The sequence below is a fragment of the Panthera onca genome, chromosome B3 (assembly GCF_046562875.1).
Source record: "Panthera onca isolate mPanOnc1 chromosome B3, mPanOnc1 haplotype 2, whole genome shotgun sequence".
Classification (NCBI taxonomy): domain Eukaryota; kingdom Metazoa; phylum Chordata; class Mammalia; order Carnivora; family Felidae; genus Panthera; species Panthera onca.
Window position 1 is genome coordinate 106,740,882 of NC_138344.1, and position 22,896 is coordinate 106,763,777.

General features: G+C 48.3%; 1 protein-coding gene across 1 annotated transcript; it reads right to left on the minus strand.

The window, feature by feature from the left end:
• Positions 1-2,343: 2,343 nt before the first annotated feature.
• SIX1 (SIX homeobox 1) lies at positions 2,344-7,243 on the minus strand. The gene is made up of 2 exons (XM_060619973.3): positions 6,310-7,243; positions 2,344-4,259 (listed from the first exon to the last, which is right to left on the minus strand). Exons 1-2 carry the CDS (start codon positions 6,867-6,869, stop codon positions 3,965-3,967), a joined length of 855 nt encoding a protein of 284 aa, XP_060475956.1. The 5' UTR covers positions 6,870-7,243; the 3' UTR covers positions 2,344-3,964.
• Between the last annotated feature and the right edge of the window lie 15,653 nt (positions 7,244-22,896).

Consider the following 22,896-nt stretch of genomic DNA (forward strand, 5'->3'; position numbering starts at 1 on the left):
CCGCCACGGGGCCCGCTCCAACCCCACAGTAGTGCGGCCGCGGCCGCCTAGTGCCTCGCCCAGAATTTAGCTCCACAGGTTAAAAAGGAGACCCGGACTTGGGCCTGCGAGGTGGCTCCGGGGTCCACAGGACGATGGCAGCTCGTTGTCCCGCGAGGCTCAGGCTACCACCTCTTTGGCCCTTCCAGGGCAGCCTCGCAGCCTCTGTTCCCAAAGGCTCGGCCGGCCGGGCCACCAGGCCCTGCGCCTGGAGCTGAGCTGTGATGGGGTTCCCGGGACGCGCACGATTCTCTGTGAACTGGTAGAGAAGAGCCTCGGCCAGGGCGGGGAGGAGGGAGCTGCGGCGCCCCGACTCCCCGCGCCTCCGCAGGACAGAGTGGCAAGAGCTGCCTCTGGAGTCTGCGGGTGGCAAGGGGAGCTCCCCCAGCGTTCTGCAACCGGAGACGCGCGGAATGGAAGCCTCTGGATTCCCGGGACCTGGAGTTCTGCCCGCAGACTTTACCAAAGACCTCCCGGCGGGGGAGGAGGTAGGAGCGAAGCCCCCCTCAGCCGCAGCCGCCGCCGTAGCCGCAGAGGCGGCGGCGGAGCAGAGGAAGGCCGGCTGTGCGTGGGTTCAGGGCCAGGTGCCCGACCCGCCGTCAAGGTGCGGGGGAGAGGAGCGTAACGACGATCACCGCTCAGCAAACAGAGTACGCCCATAAGCGCCAATGCCAATGCCACTTCCTGGAAGCTTCCACTTCAGCTCGGGGTCAAGACCAAGCTGTCTTTGCCTGGAGAATTGGTTCAAGACCCGCAGTGTCCGGCCCCAGGGGCGCCTGTCTCCTTGCCTGCAGCTCGTGGGGCTCTGATGGCTCTCGAGCTCCTACTTGCTAAGCCAAAATCTCGGAACCGCCAGCCAAGTCCCTTTGCCTCCGAATAGTTAGGAAGCTTCGTTCTCAGCCAAGAGGTCAACACGAGCAGGCAGCCAGGATCCGAACAATTGTGTGTTCAGATTTAAAACGTCAAAAAAAAAAAAAATTGCACTAGTATTTGTTTTTTCATTTTACTTGGCAAAAGGCTGTAAGGTTTCGTCCTAAAAACACTATTTATAAGCCGTTGTTCATTACTTTTGGCTATCATTAAGAAACCTGCAGAGGAGAAACGAAAAGTGGCTTTTGATTCAGTTAAACTGCGACGCCGAGAAGATAAATTGGATGTCCCTTAACAGCTGGTCCTCGAAGATTTCCTCAAGGAAAAAAAAAAGTGGTTAGTTCCCCCAATGATCGCTCCAAAACGATTGCCAAGAAAACTCACAGCAATATCCAGTTTTCTCGCCTACTCCTGCTTGTCCCTGGTTTCGCCAGACTGAGCCGAGGACGGCGGAGGGAGGCATATTGTGCAATTTCTTATTAAACACATCTGGAATATGCGCACTCTGGCTCCAGTGCCAGGGATTTTACAAAGAGTTTATGACTGTGACAGAAAATTGTCCTTTTAACGAGTTTACAAGCAGTAATCACAGGGGTTTTTACAGGACTGGCCCGCTCTGCTCCTCACCAGATCTGCAGACATTTCCAAGATTCACCAACCAAGGGAGAGGAAGTGGGCCCGGGCGCCCAGGGAGACAGATCTTCCACGAGTCTAAAATTATACCAAGCAGAGCTGGAAGAGTGGGGGGTAGTCATCGGAGTAGGAAGAGAGGGCATGTAAGAAATTAAAGTAATTGGCCCTTCCTTATTTTCCAGGGAGATTTCCGCGGTGTCCTTTGAAGCCTGTCAGGGTCATTGAAAGCTATCTTTGTGCAGGGTGTTTGTTTTGGGGAGTGAATGTGAAGAATGTGCGGAGATCCCCTGTGAGAGCCCCTCCTGCAGAGGGTGGCATTTCTCCGTGGCCCAAGACGTGGAGAATAAACACCCTAGTGACTTAAATAAACACCAACTTAATGATCCAAAACACTAACAAGGGAGATTGGGACCCTGAGCTCCCAATCCAAATGATGGTCTCCCAGCGGCTGTGTGCACATCTGTCCATCACTAAGGGGGAAAAAAATGACTTTATAAGTAAAAGTGACTACAGTTAAGTACAGTGATCCTGTCTCCTTTGAACTCAGTCAAAGCTATTTGACATTAAAAAAAAAAAAAAACCCTCATAATAAGAAGGCCTAAAATTCTACCACCACCACCCCTCATACACACAACTCAGTCTCCTAGATCAGGACAGGAAAGATAGGAAAGAGTAAGAAAGAAATGAATATATTCATAGTGACACGGATGGGGAAAAAATCAAAATTATGAAACTATCATGTCAGAAAATAAATAGACTCTCTCTGGGGAGCAATATTTTTACAAAGCACAAGCAAGCCAATCCTGTTATCCTGAGTAGAATTTTAATAAATAATGCCATTTGTTTCACTAATTTTAAAAGCTAAATACAAAGATACATCATTTTTGCCCCAGGCAAAAATAATATGGAGCCTACACGATTACTGGGATTTTTCTGGACACTATCTCACAGCAGTGCAAAGAGCCCCTGTCCTGTTGGTCTGCTTTCTATTTATACAGGTTAATTCACAATGTTGTTATCCATGTTCGAGTCCCCCCCACCTTTTTTTTTCCCAAGCAGATATATTATTTTACTTTCACAGTCTTGTCATAAACTCATTAATACAAAAGAGCTGAGTTAACATATGAACGCTGTGGAGAAGAGCTAGTGGTAAACAAAACTGCATATCTAAATAATAAAAAAATAAATAAATACCCTAGAGCTAACTTCACTCTTTTTCTATCACATAATCAACTCAGTCACCACTCTTGGTTCAGGTGGTGCCCTTCAAAGTACCCTGCAATTCATAACCATCATTAAGTAAGAAAGCAAGAAAACTTAAAAAAAAAAAAAAAAATAGGGCCCAATGACAGCAATACACAACTCACCTTTCAGAAACAGAATCGTACTCCTGGTGTTCTACTAAGTTTTAATTTAGACTGGTTTAGGTACAATAGAAAAGAAACCTGAAAACACATGCTGTTTTAGTAACAAATACCAGGTTGCCAGATTTGTCGCATATTTTTGCAGTCTAGAAACTAGGAACAAGAGAAACCCTTAACAGGAGTAGGCTACAGATATGAAAGCTTCAAGGGCATGAGAAGTAATGGCATTCAGGAAAGTGTTTTGTTTTTTTTTCACATTGGTACATTTTTTAAAGTTTGCCATTAAAAAAACCCAAGAAAACAAACAACAACCAAAAACCCCACTAAATTTGACAAAAATAGTTGTAGCACTAATGGTCACTGCTATTTCTAACTGCCTTACACAGAGAGCATTAAGACATTTAGGCACTTATTTTTTCCCCCTAATACTGTTCTTTCATTTTAATCTACATAAAAGTGTTTAACACTAAATAATGAAAAATGTAAACTTAATTTTTCCCCATCAAAAAAAAGTTATAAGATCATATTTTTCCTATTCACCTTAAGAATGCAAACATTTTCCTCCTGGCTGGAGGCTTTTATTTTCACTATTTTGACTTCTCTCTCTCTCTCTTCATTTCCTTTTCCTCTTCCCAAATGATTTTGCCATAAATAAATTAAAAGGAAATAAGTAAAATTCAGTTGATTTGTAATTCCCATTCACTGAAAAGAAAGAAAGAAAGAAAGAAAGAAAGAAAGAAAGAAAGGCTAGTGAAGCTGGCACATGGATTGCCCAGAACCAAGACTGGGTGAGTGGGTGCTTTTGTTTGTTTGGGTTTTTTTTTTGTTTTGTTTTGTTTTGTTTTCCTGATCTCTGCACTGGGATGGGAAATGCAAGAGTTGGAGAGAAGGTAACTAACTAAGCTTGAGATCGTTGTTGGTTTTGAGTTTTAAAAAGATATTTGTGAAAGTCCACCATTCCTTTAAGCGCAGAGAACCCCAGAAACAAGCTGCAAAAATGTTCCTGATTTCTATTTACATGTGTCCCTAGTCACCTTCCAGGCCCAGTACCTCCCCACTTAAGACCCCAAGTCCACCAGACTGGAGGTGAGGGGGCCCAGCAGGGAGTCCTGGAGCTGATGCTGGTGGGCTTGCAGGCCGTGGCTGGGCTGTGAGGCCGTTAAGCCAGGGAGAGAATAGTTTGAGCTCCTGGCGTGGCCCATATTGCCCTGCAGCAGAAGTACCGAGTTCTGGTCTGGACTTTGGGGAGGTGAGAATTCTTCTTCTGAGCTGGACATGAGCGGCTTGCCCCCTTCCAGAGGAGAGAGTTGATTCTGCTTGTTGGAGGAGGAGTTATTGTTTTCGGTGTTCTCCCTGAGAAATAGAGGACAACACCATATGGTTAAAAAAAAAAAAAAAAAAAAAAAAAGTAGGTTAAAAAAAGTGTGAGTGGAGGGAGGGGACCTGGCAGGAGAAGAGAGCCATTGTGCAATCAGTCATATACCCAAATGGAGGAGCTGTGCCCTCCCACCCATCCCCAAGGGTCCTGGGGTAAGTAAGGAGGCAAAGGAGACTGGAGAAATGGGAAACTACTGGCAGAGCTTGTGGGGAGCCACGTCCTTTCCTCTTCCAGATTTTAGAAAGCTAGATCAGCAGGACTTATTTGAAACACAAAAATTATTTTCAAAATTGTGTTCAAGCAGTTATTTTCAAATACCTATCAACTGGCATCACGCTTTGGAGTAATTAAGTTTGAAAATCGTCCAACAAATGGTTGTTGGTGATAAAGAAAATGATCAGAGGACAAACAGAGCCCAACGCACAGATGTTTGGGGTGAATCAAGTCAATTGTCCTGTTCCCATCTGAGGAAACAATTAAACGTCGAGTTTCCCTGCCCCTGCCCGGAGGTTGTGGTTTCAGAGGCACAGGACAGGTCATGGGAAGTGGTGTCCAGAGCGGCCCAGTGACCTGAGTAAACACAGGGAGCGCAGCCAGTCTCTCCGATTTCATCAGGGAGTGGGCCCTCGGGCCTGACTTATAGGAGAGACCTTTTGTAACTAAGGTCTAACTGGAACCAACTGTCCCCGTCCCCGCGTTAGTCGCTCAGTCCTTGGTCCCTCACAGCTCCCTCTGAACCCCCTCCCGGACATCCACAACCGCGCACCGTTTCCCAGCAGAGGAAACTTCGAGGCCCCGCGCAGCCCGAGACAGGGTGCGGCGTGCCTGGGCGTCGGTGCGGATGCTGGGTGCTGGTAAACTTCACGGTTTCGGAGCCCCGGCCGCTTCCGCCTTCAGGGTGCTGGCCCATCCTCCTCGGCCCCAGCGCTCCCCCTTTCTCTCCCCTGCCCTCTCTCCCAGGACAGCCGCTGCGGCTCAAAGTATCCAGGCTCCGTGCTTTTCCACCCGGAGGGGGAACGCAGAGGCGACATCTGCGGCCCCCAGGCTCTCAAGCGAACAAAGGAAGCCCAGCCCTACCAGGCGCTCAGGTTTCCCCAAAACTCCTCGGCTTCCCGGAGCGCGCTCGCCGCCGCCGCCGCCGCCGCCTCCTTAGGCTCTTCCGAATCTCGTTCGGAAACTCCAACAGCAAACGGATGGAGCCGGGCCAGGTGGCCGGGGGTGTTCGCGCGAGGAGGGCGGAGGCAGAGGCAGGTTAAAATAACATTGCCTTCTGAGCTCCGGAGAGAAGTCTGCCACTGGAGACCCCCTTCCTCAGCCGGGGCGGCGGCGCGGACCGCCAGATGGACCCGCCGCGGCCCGGGACACGCGCGAGGGAGCCCGGAGACGAGCAGTCCTTTCCGGGCTTGGGGCGCCGCGTAATAAGTGCAGCGCCAACTCTTCCAAAGCTCTCCTTTCTGTGGATTTCTTTTGAAAGACTCCTCCCTTTGTACCGCTAGTGCGGAATGAAGCGGCGACCTCTCGCCTAAAAGCCTACCAGGAGAGAGCGAGGAAAGGACGCGGCGGCAGTGGGGGCAGAGCAGATGTCTCAGGCCGGCTCCACACCTCTGGGGAGCAAGAGGAGAGAGGTGTGCGACCCTCAGCCCCCACCGAACCCCTTTCCTCGAGACACCAATCAACACTTCCCTCGTAGTTGATCTAGAAGTTCTCCCTGCACCCCCCCCCCACTCGTCGCCCCAGCCAACCAGGGAGGCACGAAAAACAAACCTAGCGCCAATATTTCCTGACACGCACACCCCAAGAAACCCACGCGCGGGCGCTCAAATCAAATGACTCCCCATCCCTAGCAAGCGATCTCAGAGTTCATGAACTTTCGCTGCAGTACCGCGGAGGCCCGGGCGCCGCCCCGCGGACGGGCTCCAGCCGGCGGAGAGGACGCGGTGGCGAGTGCCAGCGGGGGCGAGAAGGGGCGGAGGGGAAAGGAAGGCTTCCCGGGGTCGCCCGAGCAGCGGGAAGCACGCCGCGTACCTTTCCTTGGCCTCGGCGGCCCGGTCTCTTTGCCTCCGGTTCTTAAACCAGTTGCTGACCTGGGTGGTGGTGAGCCCCGTGGCCTCGGCCAGCTCCCGCTTCTCACGAGGCGAGGGGTACGGGTTGTGCGCGTACCACTCCCGCAGCACACCCCGCGACTTCTCCTTGAAGCAGTAGCTGGTCTCCTCGCCGTCCCAGATGGTGCGCGGCAGCGGGAATTTTCGGCGCACCCGATATTTGCCCACCGCGCCCAGGGGCCGGCCGCGCAGCTTCTCGGCCTCCACGTAGTGCGCCTTCAGCCACAGTTGCTGCAGCTTGGGGTGGTTGTGAGGCGAGAATTGGTGGCTCTCCAGGATCTTGTAGAGCTCGCGGAAGTTCCCGCGGTGGAACGCAACCACGGCCTTGGCCTTGAGAACGCTTTCGTTCTTGTGCAGGTGGTCGCAGGCGGGCAGCGACCACAGAAACCTGCCCAGACGCTCCAGGTTCCCGCCTTGCTGCAGAACTTCGCACACGCACGCCACTTGCTCCTGCGTGAAGCCGAACGACGGCAGCATCGACATGGTTGGGGCCTGCCGAGATGCACTGCCCGGGCGCACGCGGCAGGGAGCAGCGCCTTAAAAGCAGGGGGGCGGCAGCCGCAGGGAGGGGGGCGCAGCTGCTCCTAACCCCCTCCCTAGGATTTCCGTAGGCGAAAAAGCTAATCGAAATTTAGGGCTGGGCGTCCGAGGAAGAAGGCGGAGGGGGGCGCGCTGGACACGGAGAGGCCGGCTCACTCCGCAGCCTTTTTGGGCCTCTCTGGCTCCGGCCTCCCGCCGGGTTGATGCTGCTCGTTGCCGGGGAACTTGGTTTCTGTTCTCCCCGCAGCGGCCTTAAAGCGCGCAGCGTCCCCGGCGCGCTGATTGGCTGCGGGCGGCGCCTATCCGGGGCTGGCCAGCCCGCGCGCCGCCGGGCCGGGCAGCGGGGCCGCGCCGCCCCGCGCCGCCCCGCGCGGGGAGGGCGCGGCTGTGGAACCCGGGACAGGGAATGGTGGGAGGAGAAGGACCGCGAGAGGTGGGAAGCGGGTGGGGGGAGGGAGCCGCGCTGCCCAGGGGCGGGGGGCGGGGGGTGTGAGTGGGTGAGCGCGTCAGGACCCTGCAACGTGAGCCCCCTCTCAGTGTCACCTAAGGGCAGCCGCTTACATCTCTGCACAAATCAATGACTCCAGACCTTAATATTCCCCTCCTCTCCCTCTATACCCCCGTCCCTGTCCCTTGCAGACTTGCCCTTTCCCGGTGAGCTCATATTTAATTACCTTAATGTTGGAATGAATAAATAATGGATTGATGAATAGCTTATGGAACGCGATAAATAATACAAGATCAGAGCAGGGCTCCGGGCTGCAGCCTCTGGAAGAGCGGCTTCTCCCCGGCTGACTTCAGCTCTAGGAGCCTAACTCCCTCTACCATTCTCCCTTTGCCCCCACTGCCCTCCAAAGGGCACAAGTATTCCCAGCTGGATAGCGCTTCCCTCGTTTTCAAAAGGCCACGACTATTTGGGACCTTGGGAAGAGCTGTTGACAGAATTGTTGCTGAGCAAATAAAGATTCTGAGGGTTCATTTGTGATTTGGTATCTTAACGTTCTATGGTTTGAGCCGGCAGGCTTCTGGACTCAGTTTCCCCATCTGCGCCGTTGCGTTTTCCGAGGCCACCTCTGCTACTGAGGAATGCCCAGAAGCTTTACTTGCTATTAGCAAAAATGCTTTGGGAACCTCGTACGAAAGGCGCTGGATGGGGTGTAAATTAAATAAAACTGTGTCCGGCTCCAATAGCTGTCTGATTGTAACCTAATCCTTGCCCTGCTCTGAGAGGGACACTGCCCTCAGAGCCAGGACGACAGCGGCTCCAAGAAGATTAAATAAAGAGGTGTGTGTGTGTGTGTGTGTGTGTGTGTGTGTGTGTGTGTAGATTGCAATGCTGGCCTATTTTACTGCGATAGAATGAGAGATGTCCTGCAATTTCAGCCCCATCATCTGTTATTTTGTGTATATGTGGAGAATGTTTAGTAAAACTGCACAAACAAATGAAGCTGTAATTATCTTAAGCCTCATTTGCACACCTTGTTCCAAAGCAATTATTAAAAAGATTTTGAAAACAATTAGCGTCTCTAAACAAAGATAATCTATTGTCAGTAGCTGAGACTGGCAGGAGATAAGAACAATGCAGGGAGATAAGGAGAGCAGAATGGTAGAAGGAGAGTGACTTTATAACTATACTTATCTCTGATTAGATAAGTTCAAAACAGAATTTTAAGTACACTTCAAAAATGCTTTTGATTTAAATGCACCCTCTTAGTGAATGCGAAGAACAGACTCTAGGCTCTTTAAACTTGCTTGTCTTCTTTAAATATGTTTTGAGTCCACGAGCCAGAGCCCAGCTCCACAGAACCATTTACATATTGAGACATAAGTGGGAGAAGGAACACTGCGGAAGTTTCCCCCTATATAATGTATATGGTTTTAAAATAATGTGCCCAGTTCAGTGCACCCTGCAATATATATTTTAAACTCATGAAGTGTTTCACCCTCCTGGCTGTCTCTCCAGAGATTTGGAGTAGAGAGAAGTTGCTTCTCCCCCAAACTCCCACACACAATGCATTTTGCATCCTTAAAAGTCTGCAGTATCCCGTGCAATTAGACGTTGGAAATAGATGCTGATATTTCATTACCTTTAGGGTTATTTTTTAAATGCATTTAATGGGTGCATAGTATTTCAAAAGAGCCCCTACCACATGGTGTGCCCAATGACTTACTTTCTAAACTGGAAGCCTGGCACGCCTGAGCCCAAGCCCATGTGTCTGGTAATTTTCCCTCGCCGTCTTATTTTAGTGCTCATGATGTTTCAGATGAAGTCTTAAGGAGCTGCAGTGTCCTGCCAGAAGGAACGTCTCTGCTTGGAATAGTCCTTATTGACATGGCAGCTGTGTGAAGACCGGAACGGAGGTTTAAACTCCGCTCTAAAAATCAGTTAATACCCTCAAGTCTGGAGCAAGTGCGCAGAATTAAAATGTGTGTGTAGGGGGTGGAGGGTCTGTAAGTACAGCCGCCTGTCTTTAAAGACAAACGGTAAGTTGAGTGTGGGGCGGACTTTATAATTAACAATTTTGTATAAGGAAATGAGGCATAGCTTGGACAAATAAGGGCAGGTATAAATTTACAGGGGAGGATGAGGAGCAGAAAGGCGGCAATTAGACACCAATATGACCACCTTTTTTTCCGCTTCCTCCAGACCTCTCTGCCCACTTCTTTTCATCTTTCTTCAAAAGGAACAAAGACGCGATAGACGTTGGCGACGACTGGGGAGACGACTGTGTGGGTGCCGCGATTGCGGGCACCGGGGTTGATGAGCTGTGGTGCTAGTCCTCAGAGGCCGCGCTCGGGCCAGCCAGCATTTCTCCTTGCGTTTAATCCAATAGATCGCGTAACTAGAAAGGAGAAGTGCTATTCGCTTTGCACCAATGAGCCTACCTGCTATTTCGATCCCATGGTTAGGGAAACCAATTGTTATAAATGTTAATTGTTGGCTCGGATATATAAGGTTTCCCAAAATGGAGCCTTTCAGTGAAAACCACTAAAAGAGGTAAAATGACATGAATTTACAAACCACATAAACCAAATGATCCATTTTAAATCGCACACAGAAAGGTTTGAGTTGTTCTAGTAACTTAAAACCTTTGCTGTCAATGCAAATCACACGAAAAACAGAGATGCGTCGGAGATTTAAAGGGAACGAGCAGCCCTTGCTGCTTCTCGGCGGCTCCCGAGGGTAACGTGGGTGGCGAGGGGAGCCCGACGCCAGGTTTCGGCGCTTCTGTGCCTCCTCTGTGCAGGTAACCGCCACGCGCGCACAACTGGTTTATGGAAAAGGCCAATGCACTAGTTGTTGGTGGGGTTTCTCAGCGGGATCGATATAAGGCCTCAGCTCAAAAATTTCTGTGTGGAACCCACTTGTTTCTCTTATGGCTTGGAGAGAGATGCACTGGGTCTCCCGGCCCTGCTTTCTCGGACTTCCTTTGCCTTCAAGAACCACAGCGGGGATCCTACTCTACCTACAGATACTTGGAAGGAAAGAGCATCGAGAGGTGCTTCTTCAATAAATTAGCGTCGTCGCTCTAGGGCAGTGAGGAGACTCCGCAAATCCTGGCTGAAGTGACAACATTCATCATTTTCCTCCGCTTGGTCGGAAACTCCGGGTGCCCTAGACCCTTGGGATCCCGGGATCCGACGGCCAGCGCGGCGCCGCGGCGGGAGAAGCCGCCCACCTGCCTCCTGGGGGGACGCTGCTCCCCGCGAGGTCTGAATAGGCCGAGGGCTCAGGCAGGGAGATTTGCGGACCCCGAGAAGAGAAACTCAAAACCAGTCCATTAGTAAATGAGTTTTGTGTTGTCAAGGTTCTTTCCCATCCACTTGCTGTTCTGAAAAATAGATCACGTTTCGTTATCTTTAGTGGGAATCTGCAACGTGACACCGGATCCGCGCGGCCCCCGCCTCTCTGCCTCCCTCCCTTCCAGGCTCGTTCGGCGGGGCCAAGGGGAGCCGGTCGGCCTCCTCGGCTTGTTCCCGAACAATGAAGATTTGTCTGTTCCCCTAATATATTTATATATGTAAGGAGGGAGAGAGTTTTCTCCTGGAAGCGGGAAGCCGCGAGTGGAGCCTCCCGCTTCCTTGGTGAGAAAACCCAGCGCCAGCCCATGACGCCGGGAGACCGCCGCCCCCCGCCCACACCTGGACAAACAGAGCGGGCTTCGAGCCCGGCTTGCTGCTAAAAACCCTGCCGCCCCGCGCGGCTCCTGGAAATACAGGCTCCGCATTGTCCCGAGGTCGGGGAAAGGAAAGAGAGAAAGGCTAGTACTGAGAGACAGCGCTGCTAGGGAAGTCAGATTGGAGGACAGAGCTGGGGTGTGTGCCTGGGGGGTTACCGGCCCCTCTGTGTGCATCCCCCTCCGCGTCTGCTCTCTCTCGGTCTCTCTAACTTATTGTCTTTTTTCGATCTGGAAGAGGAAACTCGTTTGTTTTGTGTGCCAACCTGGTCTGTCATTTCTCTTTCATTCTCTTTCCTCTGCCCCATCCTCTCTCCCTCTTTCCCTCACTCTCATTCTCCTTGTCTCTTGTTTCTCTCTGTCTCTGTCTCTCTCTCTGTGTCTCTCTCTCTCTCACACACAGACACACACACACAGACACACACACACACACACACACACACCCTTCTGGATCTCTTTCTTTCTCTCTCTCCGGTTCCCCTCCCTTCCGCAAGGCTCGGGGCGCCTGCGCCTGTCTCCTACTGCCGCGGACCTGAGGTTTCACAGACAGAGGGTGCTGGCGCAGGGCGAGTGAACTCTCAAGTCCGGGCAGGGGCGTCGAGCTCAGCCTGCAGACGAGCTACGCTGAGTGGTGGCATGGTCAAAAGGTGGGAGAGCCGGTGGGTAGGGCGGGAGAAGTGGGTTGGCCACCTGGAGGACAGGGGCCGACTTTAGCTCAGTTCTGAGAAGGCTGTGGCTCAGGAGCTCACCAATGTTCACATTTGACCCAGAAGATGCCACTCAACCTCGGATGCCAAACACCTTTCTAGAAAGTGAAGGAGAGTGTTGTAAGAATCCCTTCTTAAGAATTTAGGACATTCTTGTCACTTTCTCTTATTAATATCGACTTAGGGCAAATTTACCAAAAAAATAGCATCCAAGAGCCCTTATCTTCCATGGAATTTCCAATCAACTTTTTTTCTCAACTAATGTACATCCTGAATACCGCATCTGTCTAAGCTAAGAAGAATTTCCTTTTGGGAGGTGAAAGCCTGCAGCTCCTCCTGTTCAGAGGAAAGTGCTAGTGACGGTAATGCAGGGTGACACTAAATAAACAGTTAGGGTGGACTGGAAAGATGGAGTTAATTATCCAGTGAGCTGCGTTTCAGCCCAGACCATCAGGGGCTGATTTGTTTTGGCTCATAGTCCGAGGAAGGAGACAAACCACTCTCTTCCATACATCTCTTAGGGATCCTGATCACTGATGTCTCAAACAAAACAAAAACCAAAACCACTACTCAGGTATCACTATTTCAGTTAAAATTTGGTTTACTACTCCTCTGCAGACTCTGCAGAAAATGTCCACTCCATTACCACCTAGCCCTGGAGAGAAGACCCAAAGTGACCCAAAATTGCACCCCCTAAGTCTTTTTTTTTGGAGGCCCTTTGGTAAGGAAAGTGGACATCTAGCACCCCCTCCCCATCTCTTCACTTAAATTCTCACAATTTTATGTAACTACATGTTTATAAAAACTAAGATGTGGGCCTGGATTTCACGATGGTTTTCCTCCTCCCCCCCCCCCCAAAATCAGGCCTCGTGAAATTTTAGATGCAATTAGATTTATTGTTTGCGTGATTCACTGACTATCCGGTTTCTTCAGGTAAGCCTGCACTTATATATAAATCCTAGTAACTTAAAACTTCCCTCTCCCCACTTTACTCTTCTCTCCCTCCCCTCTACCTCCCTCCCACCTCCCCGCCACATTCTGATATTAATAATCCCCGGCTGCCCCTCTTTCCGGGTCATTACGGTACTGCTGGTCTCTAATCAATCCTAATGCGATGGCAATTGGAGTCCCTGATGACTGCGGCTCGGGTTTCTTGTAATGGCTCTACCACATTTTCCTGGACCTCCTCCTTTAACCTGAGATGCCAGGGGGACGAGTCCCTTCTCGGCTGCTGATTACTTCAAGATGTGGGGGCTGGTTTGAGCAGAAGGAGAAAGAGACACGCGCACAGCGTGGCCACCACTGTGGGCTGAGCCTCTGGGGTGAGCAAGGCGTCTGCGCAACTGGTGCCCTCACCCGAACGCCTTTTGCTACTCCCTTTTTTCTTTTCTCCCCATTTTCCAGGTCCAAACTCACCCTCGCGGGCAAAAAGGAAGATACTTAAAACGTTTTCTTTTTTCTTTTTCCTCGTGCGGAGATGCTTCATGGTCTCTGGGCCTCTACAGTTCTCGAGGGTTCCCAAAATGCAGTGTCTGCCTGGCTCCCAGACCAGGCCTGACCCTAGCTCAGAAGAGAACGCCTCTCCCCATTCTTCAGAGCCAACTCCCCTTCCTGCTGGTTATTTTCTCCCAGTACAATCCCCCCCCCCCCAATTTTAGTGTACTTATCCCTAAGAAGAACAGGAGTCTTCCCCATCTTTCTCGCTGACCCTCGACGTCTATTTCCTTCCTCACTCCAGTAGTGCCTGAAACTCTCAACCCGTTCCTGATCCAAAGCCGAGGCCAATCCTGCCAGGAAGGTTCATCGCTCACAACCTTTAACCTCTAGAGACAAAGGTCCAATACTTCGTTCTGGTTGGTGCCATTGGGAGAGACAACCGAGAGTGGGGAACCTCCTTCTCCCCTTTCGATAGCTCGCTCGCTTCCCCAACCCTGGTCCAGGCCCCGCAGCTGGGAGATCAGCACGTTCGCAGCATTTGTATTCTTCCATTTCTCAGCCTAAAGCCATTTAGCCGTAACCCGAGCCCAGGATAATTGCCACGTTTCTGCCGCGATACTTCTAAAAACAAGATAATGCTTCTGAATTGCGGAAGAAAGTGCTGTGGACAAATTGGGCGCTGAGCTGCCGAGATGGATCGCTTTGTTAGGGGAGGCCGGTGGTTTGTGACTCAATTAGAGCATTTCTGGGAGCTGCTTGCGCTCTGGAGCCGGGTCAGCAAGAGACCAACTACGCCTGTCTCTCCCGGGCGCAAGAAGAGTTTGGAGGGGGGGTGGGGGCGGTGAAAGTACTTCAGGCCTGTACCGGTCGGTGTAAATCCATGCAATAGGAAATGTTTTTGCATTCCAACACGAATACATTGTTTGGTTTCTAAAGGATCCGGATTTTTACGGACAGAAGCTTGACTGCCTCTGCTTCAATGGGCCGCGCGGCGTTTGTCTGAAGCACTAGTGCCCTGAGCTGTGCAGAAAGAAATACTGGGTGGAGTGTGCTGAGAAGGTGCCCACTCACCCATGCCCCTCTGCGCGTCTCGCCCACCCGCCTAGACCTGAATTCTGCCACAATTTTTCCAACATCCGGGCTGTAGCCCTTCAGCAACCCCGCAGGGCGAGGCTTCCAGGCAGCCCGCAGACCGCGAGGGATGCGTTTAGGGCTTTGAACAAGGCTGTAAGAGCTTTCCTTGCCTCTACCCAAGTTCACTTGCCAACCTCCCATCACCCAGCTTGCAGGCCCACGTCCACCTTTGGCGGGCCCATCTTGGGGTCCGGGCTAAGCGACTCTGCCAGGTGCGCGCGCTTCCAAGTCGCCGCGCGCGGGCGCGGAGGAGAGCTCGCAGCCCCGCCCGCTGGCGGGCAATGCCTAGCCTGGGGAGCCAGGCCTCCCTCGCGTCCAGCCGCCCGCGCCAAGAACCCCTCCCGGAGGCCACGCGGGAACACTCGGGCGCTGCGTCTACGCCAGGGACAGCTCCGCCCAGTCCTGCAGCCAGAGGTCGCGTGTTCCCGCCGGCCCATCCCCAGGCCCGGACGTGAGCAGGCCTCGGATCCCGCGGCTGTCTTGGGTTGTTCCCCGCGGCGATTGTTGGGACCGAGAGGCGTAGGGGCGTGAAGTAGGAGGGGACAGGACTGAGGAGCGCAGGGGCAAGAAGCAAGCGCGGGAAGGTCAGCGGAGCGGGGATGGGGTGCAGGCCGGCGGCGGGCCTGGCTGCAGGAGAGAGAGGGCGCTGTCTTCCTGGCAAAGGATCACCGGGCTGGCAGGCAGGAACCGAAACAAAAAAAGAAAAGAAAACCTGCCCGGCTGAGTCACCGGAGTGAGGGGCGCGCGGCGGGGAGGGGTTAGGGTGGCAGAGCGCATATTCTCGGCCCACCACCCGGGGACCGCCTGGCCTGCCGTGGCCTTGCCAACGCCTAGTAGCCCCCAGCGGGACACGCAGGAAAGGGAGCCTTCTTGGGTTCTTTTAGCTTTTCCCACAGTTGCCTTCCTTCAGCGCCATCCTTCCTCGGAAAACTGGAGATGTTGGGTAGGGTAGGTCGCGCTTCAATGACGATCGAAGTGCCCCCAGTTTCCCCGGCGCGAGCAGGGAGGGGAGCGAATCCGGACCCCCTTTCTCCGAGCGGGGCTGGCTTTTTCGGTTTCGTGAGTTCCGTGGAAGGAAACCGGAAAACCCACCAATCTTCATTTCAACGCGCCGCCGTAGCAAGTGGTCTCACGCGGTTTGGCAGCGCCTTGACCAGGAACAACGAAGAGAAGACCCTCTTATTTTACTGTCACTAACTAGACGGGGCACACACGCTCAGAGACCGGAGGGTCCGGAAGACAATTGCTATCAACCATTCCCTACCCAAACCCACAAATCTAAAAACTGGATTTCTGTTAATTCGGGAGAAACTGCTATCCCTCCATTCCAAAAGTACATACTCTGTCATCTACAAAGGCCAATGTGTTCTTGTCTTTCCGTGCTCATAATAAACTAGGCAAAGCAAACCAAAAAGGATCCCAAACTGCCTCATCTTCTGTCTCGAAAGGTCTCTCTGTATTACCAGATGTAAAAAGGCCCTCCTGGTTTTTACATAGATAACCAGAAATGAACGTCTCCTCACACGTCTGCCACCAGAGAGTCTCAAGCTCCAGCCGCCATGTGAATCTCTTGGGGAGTAGCGACTCTTCCATTCCATAGCCCTTCCAGCAGAATTTAGGTGACCCTGTAGTTCCGTCTTCGGCAACAGAGCAATTTCCTAGGAGTAACTGGGTGGGCTGCAATCCGCCTGCCTCTTCACATTGAGAAACGCTTCTCTTGTGGGAACGTCTGTTTCTATTCATCCGATTTTCTAATTTCTTTGATCAGCTTAAATATTTTCTTGGCAAACGGAAATTGACCATGCCATGAATATGATAACAACCTGCTTGGAAAAAAGCTATATTGTTTCCAAGCAGCAGAAGAAAAAGGGGCGGGGGGAGGAGCTGGCTGTTAGGAATGTCTGTAACAGATTTCTGCACATAACATCTCTGCAGTCTCTGAAGCAGCTTTGTGAAGCTGCCTTTTCCTTTAATATAGTTTCTTCCCTTTCTCTCCTCCCCTCAGATAAACACACACCTGGTTTCCTAAAAGTCTTTGATAGTCTTTATAAAAAAAATAGAACTTCAATAGATGCCTCTGGAGAATTTCCCTTTAAAACATAGATGAAAGGCAAGGTTAATACAATGTTCTCTTAATCCCTTTGCCTTCTGAGTCAAAATAAATATTTTCTTCTGCATATGATTGTACATCCTGCCATTTGGCTGTGGCTATAAGCAAATCGACCGGTAATAAAAGTGTTTTTGCGACTGTGTATTAAATGCAGTTCTCTTGAAATCAAGGGGATGGTGAGGGAGAGGGAGGAGTCATACTTCACAGGCAGGGGTTGGTGGGTTTCTGAAAAAGCTGCAAGAAAAGGACCTTTCACCTCTCATTAGTGATGGCATCAGTGCTCGGGCAGAGTGGAGCTGAGGTCATGTTACATATGGCACACAGTCTGCTCTGCACTTGAAACGTCAGCTTTGAAATTTTAGAGAGGGGAAAGGTCATCTTTAATAAGCTAAAGTCTGGGGCTCCCATTGCCCTCCTCACAAACTGGGTGGGTGTCCATATGCTTCAAACCTTCTGCACAAGTTTTTTTTTTTTTTTTAATTTGTAGTTTTGAGCTGATTTTTGTTTCACATCTTCATTTAAGTCATAATGTTTTTAGCTGTTAATACTCCAAAAGGCCTTTCATTTTTATAGCAACTCTGTCATCTTCCCTTTTCTTTTTATGCAATCATAAAGCCGTCTGTTCTGAGTGATAGCTTTTAGAACTCAACTTCCCAGGAGAAATGAAGTGTATCTGTCCATCTGCATACATGGATCCAGACATGTGAGCTATAGGGTTACTCTTCTGAGTGGGTAATTTAGACTTCACTCTTGTATACTACATAATTTACTGAACCTTCAAAACATTAAAACTTCCATATTATGTAAAAGCTCTGGTTTCTGAAAACTTCCTGGGTACTACTAAAATTTTTCATGCCAGTTACTGAAATCTCACATTTTATTTTTACCATGTGGGGGAAAACTCTCAAATCAGAATGTATTGATTCTTCTATAAGGCTTAAAGCGAAGGCTGACTGACAGATGTTATAATGGTAGATACAGCACTGGGAGAAAAAGTGCTAATATCTTACTTCCTCATTCAGAAAATATTAGGAACATTTGTGAATGTTTAATCCTCAAATTTGTTCAAGAAGTGAAGTCAACCAAGCCCAAGCCACTGAACTCAACCCAGATCTCTTTGTGCCACTGTCAAGGTAGATACGAATATTTTTCTTTCATGTAACTCTGCAAGGAACTTCTCAAGAGTGACTCAGTTCCTGAAACTTTTTCTCCATATGGACTTTCTATCCAAGAGGAGCTGCTTCACCACACCATTAAATGCATTCCTCACTTACTTGTCTTTATATCTGTCAATGTATTTAATCTGTTTATCACATATTCCAGATTTTGGTTGTTTTTTCAATTTTTTTCTTCCTTTACATAAAATGTATGTATTTTCTCCTTATGAAATAAACTTTTTAAATATGTTTATTTATTTTTGAAAGCGAGAGAGAGATAGAGATAGAGAGAGAGAGAGAGAGAGAGAGAGAAGGGCAAGGGCAGAAAGAGGAAGAGAGAGAATCCCGTGCAGGCTCCGGGCTATCAGCAAGGAGCCCATTGCAGGGCTCAGTCTCACCAACCTTGAGATCATGACCTGAGCCAAAATCAAGAGTCCCATGCTTAACTGACTGAGCCACCAAGGCGCCCCAAAATAAACTTAAAAAAATATGTTTATTTATTTTTGAGAGAGACAGAGCGTGAGTGGGGAGTGGAAGAGAGAGAGGGAGACAGAGGATCTGAAGTGGGCTCCACCCTGACTGCAAAGAACCTGATGCAGGGCTCAGACTCAGGAACCTTGAGATCAAGACCCTAGCTGAAGTCAAACCCTCAACTGACTAAGCCACTCAGGTGCCCCTAAACTTTTTTTTAAAGTTAACTCTACACCCAAGGTGGGGCTTGAACTTAGGATCCCCGAGATCAAGAGTCATGTACTGTAACCGAATGAGCCAGCCAGGCACCCCTCATCCTTATAAAATAAACTTTAAAATGGAAGACAACTATGTATGATGATCATTTCAAATAGTAGACTTGATTTTTAGAAATCTCTTCTCCCGTTCTGCAATTTAAAAACATTGGAACAATCTACAAACATCCCCTTGAGCCAAATAAGGTTTCCTCATTAGTAAAGAATTTAACGATTGTGATATGCAGATAGATGTTAGTTTTGTTTTGTTTCTAGTTAGCTTCTCAAAAATCCTTAATTTTGGAGAAGCGAAAATGTAAAAGAGCAATCTGCAAACTAGCAACTGAAAGTATAGATGAATAGAATGACTTCACAACGAAGAATGACATCAAGTAAATAATTGATTTCTGATCACTTTCATACATTAGGGTTTACTGCTACTAAGCTAGTGGACTTTGTGATACTTCAGCTAACCCAAAGCACTTGAGGCTTTGATGGCCCAAATGGTTTATTAAGTTCAATCAATTGAGTCAATATAAAGTCAAGACGAAGATGAAAACACTATAGTCTTAGGGAATGCGTGTGTCTTTAGGAGGGAAGTAATGTTGTTTTTTCTGTTTGTTTGGATCTTTCTTTCCTTTTTTTTTTTTCCACTGAATTTTAAAACTTCTAAAAATACTCCAGGAAAATTTAAGAGCTGACTGTGTCACCCAGTAAGCCTGGAAAAACAAGAAGTGAAATATTTCAAGAGGCAGGTTCATCACTGACAGGTCGATAATTCATTCAAGGCCCAAAAAAGGAATACTAATAATTTACACTTTGTATAGGATCCCTCACTCAAGAAACTTTAACATTTTACAAGCCTGATCTCATTCATGTTCACAGAACTTTGGGAGATATTATTCTTATTGCAAAGGGTAATTATCCCTACTAAAAAAATATGACAGAGAGATTGTATAATTTGTCCATGAATTATAATTCAGAGACAGGGTGAAGATAAGAGCGATAAACCTCAGTTCCTTGCCAATTTAGTTTTAAAAAGCAATATTCCATAAAGAGATCAATGATTAGAGTGATTAGGATTTAGCGAGTCCTTGTAAAATATTATTCTCCTTAAGCTAGACTCTAAAATTCAGGTTCAAGATTTGTGAGAAATTTAATAAATATCTTTAAATTATCATGAAAAAGACAATGAAACATGAAGTGGCATCAGTCCACGTGGGTCTGGTAGTTCTACCATCCTGTCTGGAAGCAAGCAATAGTTTTAGTTGGTACAAATGTCATGTGGGAGGAGACATACAGATTATAGAACCATGAGCTAATTACTACAGCTTAACTGTCCCACAGAGAAACTATTAAGTGTTCATAAACAGGGTTACAATGGAGTATGTATTCGATGACAAGACTGGCCTGTGCTTTCAATGCTTACAGTTCTTTCTTTGACTTATTTAGGAGAATATTAGAAATTCCAGAAAATTAAGGATTTAGTTAATTTTAAGGCCAGTGCTTCACAAATTTAGTGGGCAAGCAAATGACCTGAGGCACTTGTAAACATTCAGCTTACTAGGTCCTACCCCTAGAGTTTCTGATTCTTTAGAGGTTTTTTTTAATTTAAAAAATTTTTAAGTTTATTTCTTTATTTTGAGAGGGGAGGGGTGAGGGCAATGCAGGGGCTCCATTGATCGTGACATCATAACCTGAGCTAAAAATCAAAAGTTGACACTTAACCAACTGAGCCACCTGGGTACCCCTGATTCTTTAGCTTTAAAGGGGGACCCTGGAATCTACATTTTAATAAGCGCCTTGGGTTATTTTAATGCAACTGATTAATAGACTATTCTTTGAGGATAAACATTGTCTATGTCTGAGGTAGGATCATTAAAAAAGGAAGGTTCTATCAGCAGGAATAAAGTTTAAACTCCAAATTCTGACCTAAGTAGAATTTACTCTTCTCTGTATAATTTCAAAAGAGGACTCTTAGATTAGGTTTTACTGGTGGGGAGGATCTTTGGGTTTCTGAAGAATTTTGCAGGAATTAAAATGTTTCTAGCTAGTAATTAGATAGAAATTGTCCTCTTTAAGAGATGCTTCTGCTGAATGTGTTAGCAGGCAAAAGACACCCAGCCCAGGAGAATGAGACAGGAGGGAAAAATCTTTGAAGGAAATCTAAGCACCAGTCATAAAAATAAAGCAAATCTCATCGGCCAAAGAACAGTGAATAGGACTGTGGCAGAAATCAAGGGGCCACTATTGCCTCTTGAATGCCACCTGGAATACCAAAAGGTTTTTAAAACATTTCTCAGTGTGCCTGGCCCCTTTAGAATAGTGTAACCCAACTGGGCCCCAATCCCTTAAGATCTTCAAGAAATGAAGACACTCTGGAGAGTTGCCACAATATGATGAAAGGAATGGAAAATAAAATTTAGGAGGAAATTGAAAGTGGCTGTTGACACTGCAAATAGTGGTCATTTGTTAGTTAGAAAGGTATAGAGGGGGGCGGTGCCTGGGTAGATCAGTCATGACCTGTCGCTTAAGTCATGATATCCAGGTTCATGAGTTTTAGCCCTGCATCAGGCTTGCTGCTGTCAGCACAGAGCCGGCTTTGGATCCTCTGTCCCCCTGACTCTCTCTGTCCCCCTCCACTGTCTCTGCCTCTCTCTCTCTCTCTCTTTCTCTCTCTCTCTCTCTCAAAAATAAATGAACATTTTTTTAAAAAGGTATGGGGGAGCCTGGGTGGCTCAGTCGGTTAAGCGTCAGACTCTTGGAGTCCATGAGTTTGAGCCCAGCATTGGGCTCCGTGCTGACAGTGTGGAGCCTGCTTGGAATTCTTGGAGCACCTGGGTGGCTCAGTAGGTTAAGCGTCCAACTTCAGATGAAGTAATGATTTCATGGTTTGGGAGTTGGAGCACCGCATTGGGCTCTATGCTGAGAGCTCAAAGCCTGGAGCCTGCTTTGGATTCTGTATCTCTGTTTCTCTCGGTCCCTTCCCTGCTCTAGCTGTGTCTCTGTGTTTCTCAAAAATAAACATTTAAAATAAATTTAAAAAGTATAGAAGGGTTTTTATAGTAAATAACACAACCACAGGGGCTCCTGGCTATCTCAGTCGGTAGAGCATGTGACTCTTGATCTTGTGGTTGTAGGTTTGAGTCCCATGTTGGGTGTAAAGATTACTTAAAAAAATATCTTGGGGTGCCTGTGTGGCTCAGTCAGTTAAGCATCCGACTCTTGATTTCAGATCAGGTCATAATCTCACAGTTTGTAAGATGGAGACCCATGTCTGGCTCTGTGCTGACAGCACAGAGTCTGCTTGGGAGTCTCTCTCTCCCTCTCTTTCTCTGCCCCACCCCCCACTCATCCTCTCTCTCTCAAAAATAAATAAATAAACATTAAAAAAAATCTAAATAAGTAAATAAGTAGCGCAACCACATAAATCACAGTGTCTTGCTTATAAGAAGGAGATTAAGTATTGGGAAAGGTTAACCATCAAAATTAATTATTTTTCCTCCTTTAAACATCATTTGAAAATGAGACCATGGAAACATAGACTCCAGGCTCTTTGCCATTGAAGAGACCAAGAGGTCTGACACTCTAAGTAGAATCCCTCAAAAAAATGTTTTTGATGGGACAACCCCAGCTGTGCTTACACACTTGAGTGTCAGAGAACATCTGTTTTGTGTGTTTCACTACTTGCCAAAACAGGAAAGATATGAATGGTGTTAACAAAGTCACATGGAATCCATGGTTCTGTACAAAGGAGATAAAATGCCAGAGAAACATGGAGGGGATCTTCTAATTACTTGTTGGCCAAGTGGAAAGTTAGAGCAAACTGTGCTAGCTAAACTGCTTTCTCCAGTTTCCATTTGAGGCATTTCTGCTGTTTGCCCACTGCCTAGTAGGCTGCTGGAGTTCACTATAGGAAAAGTAAATATTGTCATTTCAAATAAAGAACTGTTTATTATATAACAGAACAGAAGCTGCCTTCTATTTTTGAGACTCTGCTAAGTTAATTGGGGACAGTAACCAAAGCAGTTGCCCAGGAGATGGTGTTTTCCAACAGCTACCGTCCTTCAAGCTAAACTGGGTTCATGTTTGTCCACAAAGTGACAATCACATTGTTCTTGTCATTGAATGTTCTTTGGCTCCTCTTGGGACTGAGTAAACGGGGGCACCATTTGTACTATGTTCCCACCCAGCCCATTTGATTTCTGCAGTGAGAGCCAACCAGAAGCCAAGACAGATCTAAGCCAAGCCTGATGTCCTGCCACCATTAATGGGATTTAGCCCAGACTCTTCTCAATGAACAGGGAAAGGTTTACTCAATGCTTACTTCTACCTAACTCAGTAGTTCCAAAATTTTGGTAGATTTAGGACTGGGCTCAGTTTTCTTGGTAACTTTTCCACATCCATTTTGATGGAGATTTGTCTGCTGCCCACATTTTGAGAAACACTGGTTTAGGTGCATGATAGGGAAAAGAAATCTAGACTGGTGGTGAATTAAGATAAACACAAAGTTTGGGTTAAT

Bases quoted from the DNA above. Each gene is read 5' to 3' on its own strand.
- SIX1 (XM_060619973.3), bottom strand. From the start codon at position 6,869: ATGTCGATGCTGCCGTCGTTCGGCTTCACGCAGGAGCAAGTGGCGTGC. The intron at 4,260-6,309 runs GTACGCGGCGTG...TCTATTTCTCAG, and splicing joins GCCGCCGAGGCCAAGGAAAG to GGAGAACACCGAAAACAATA.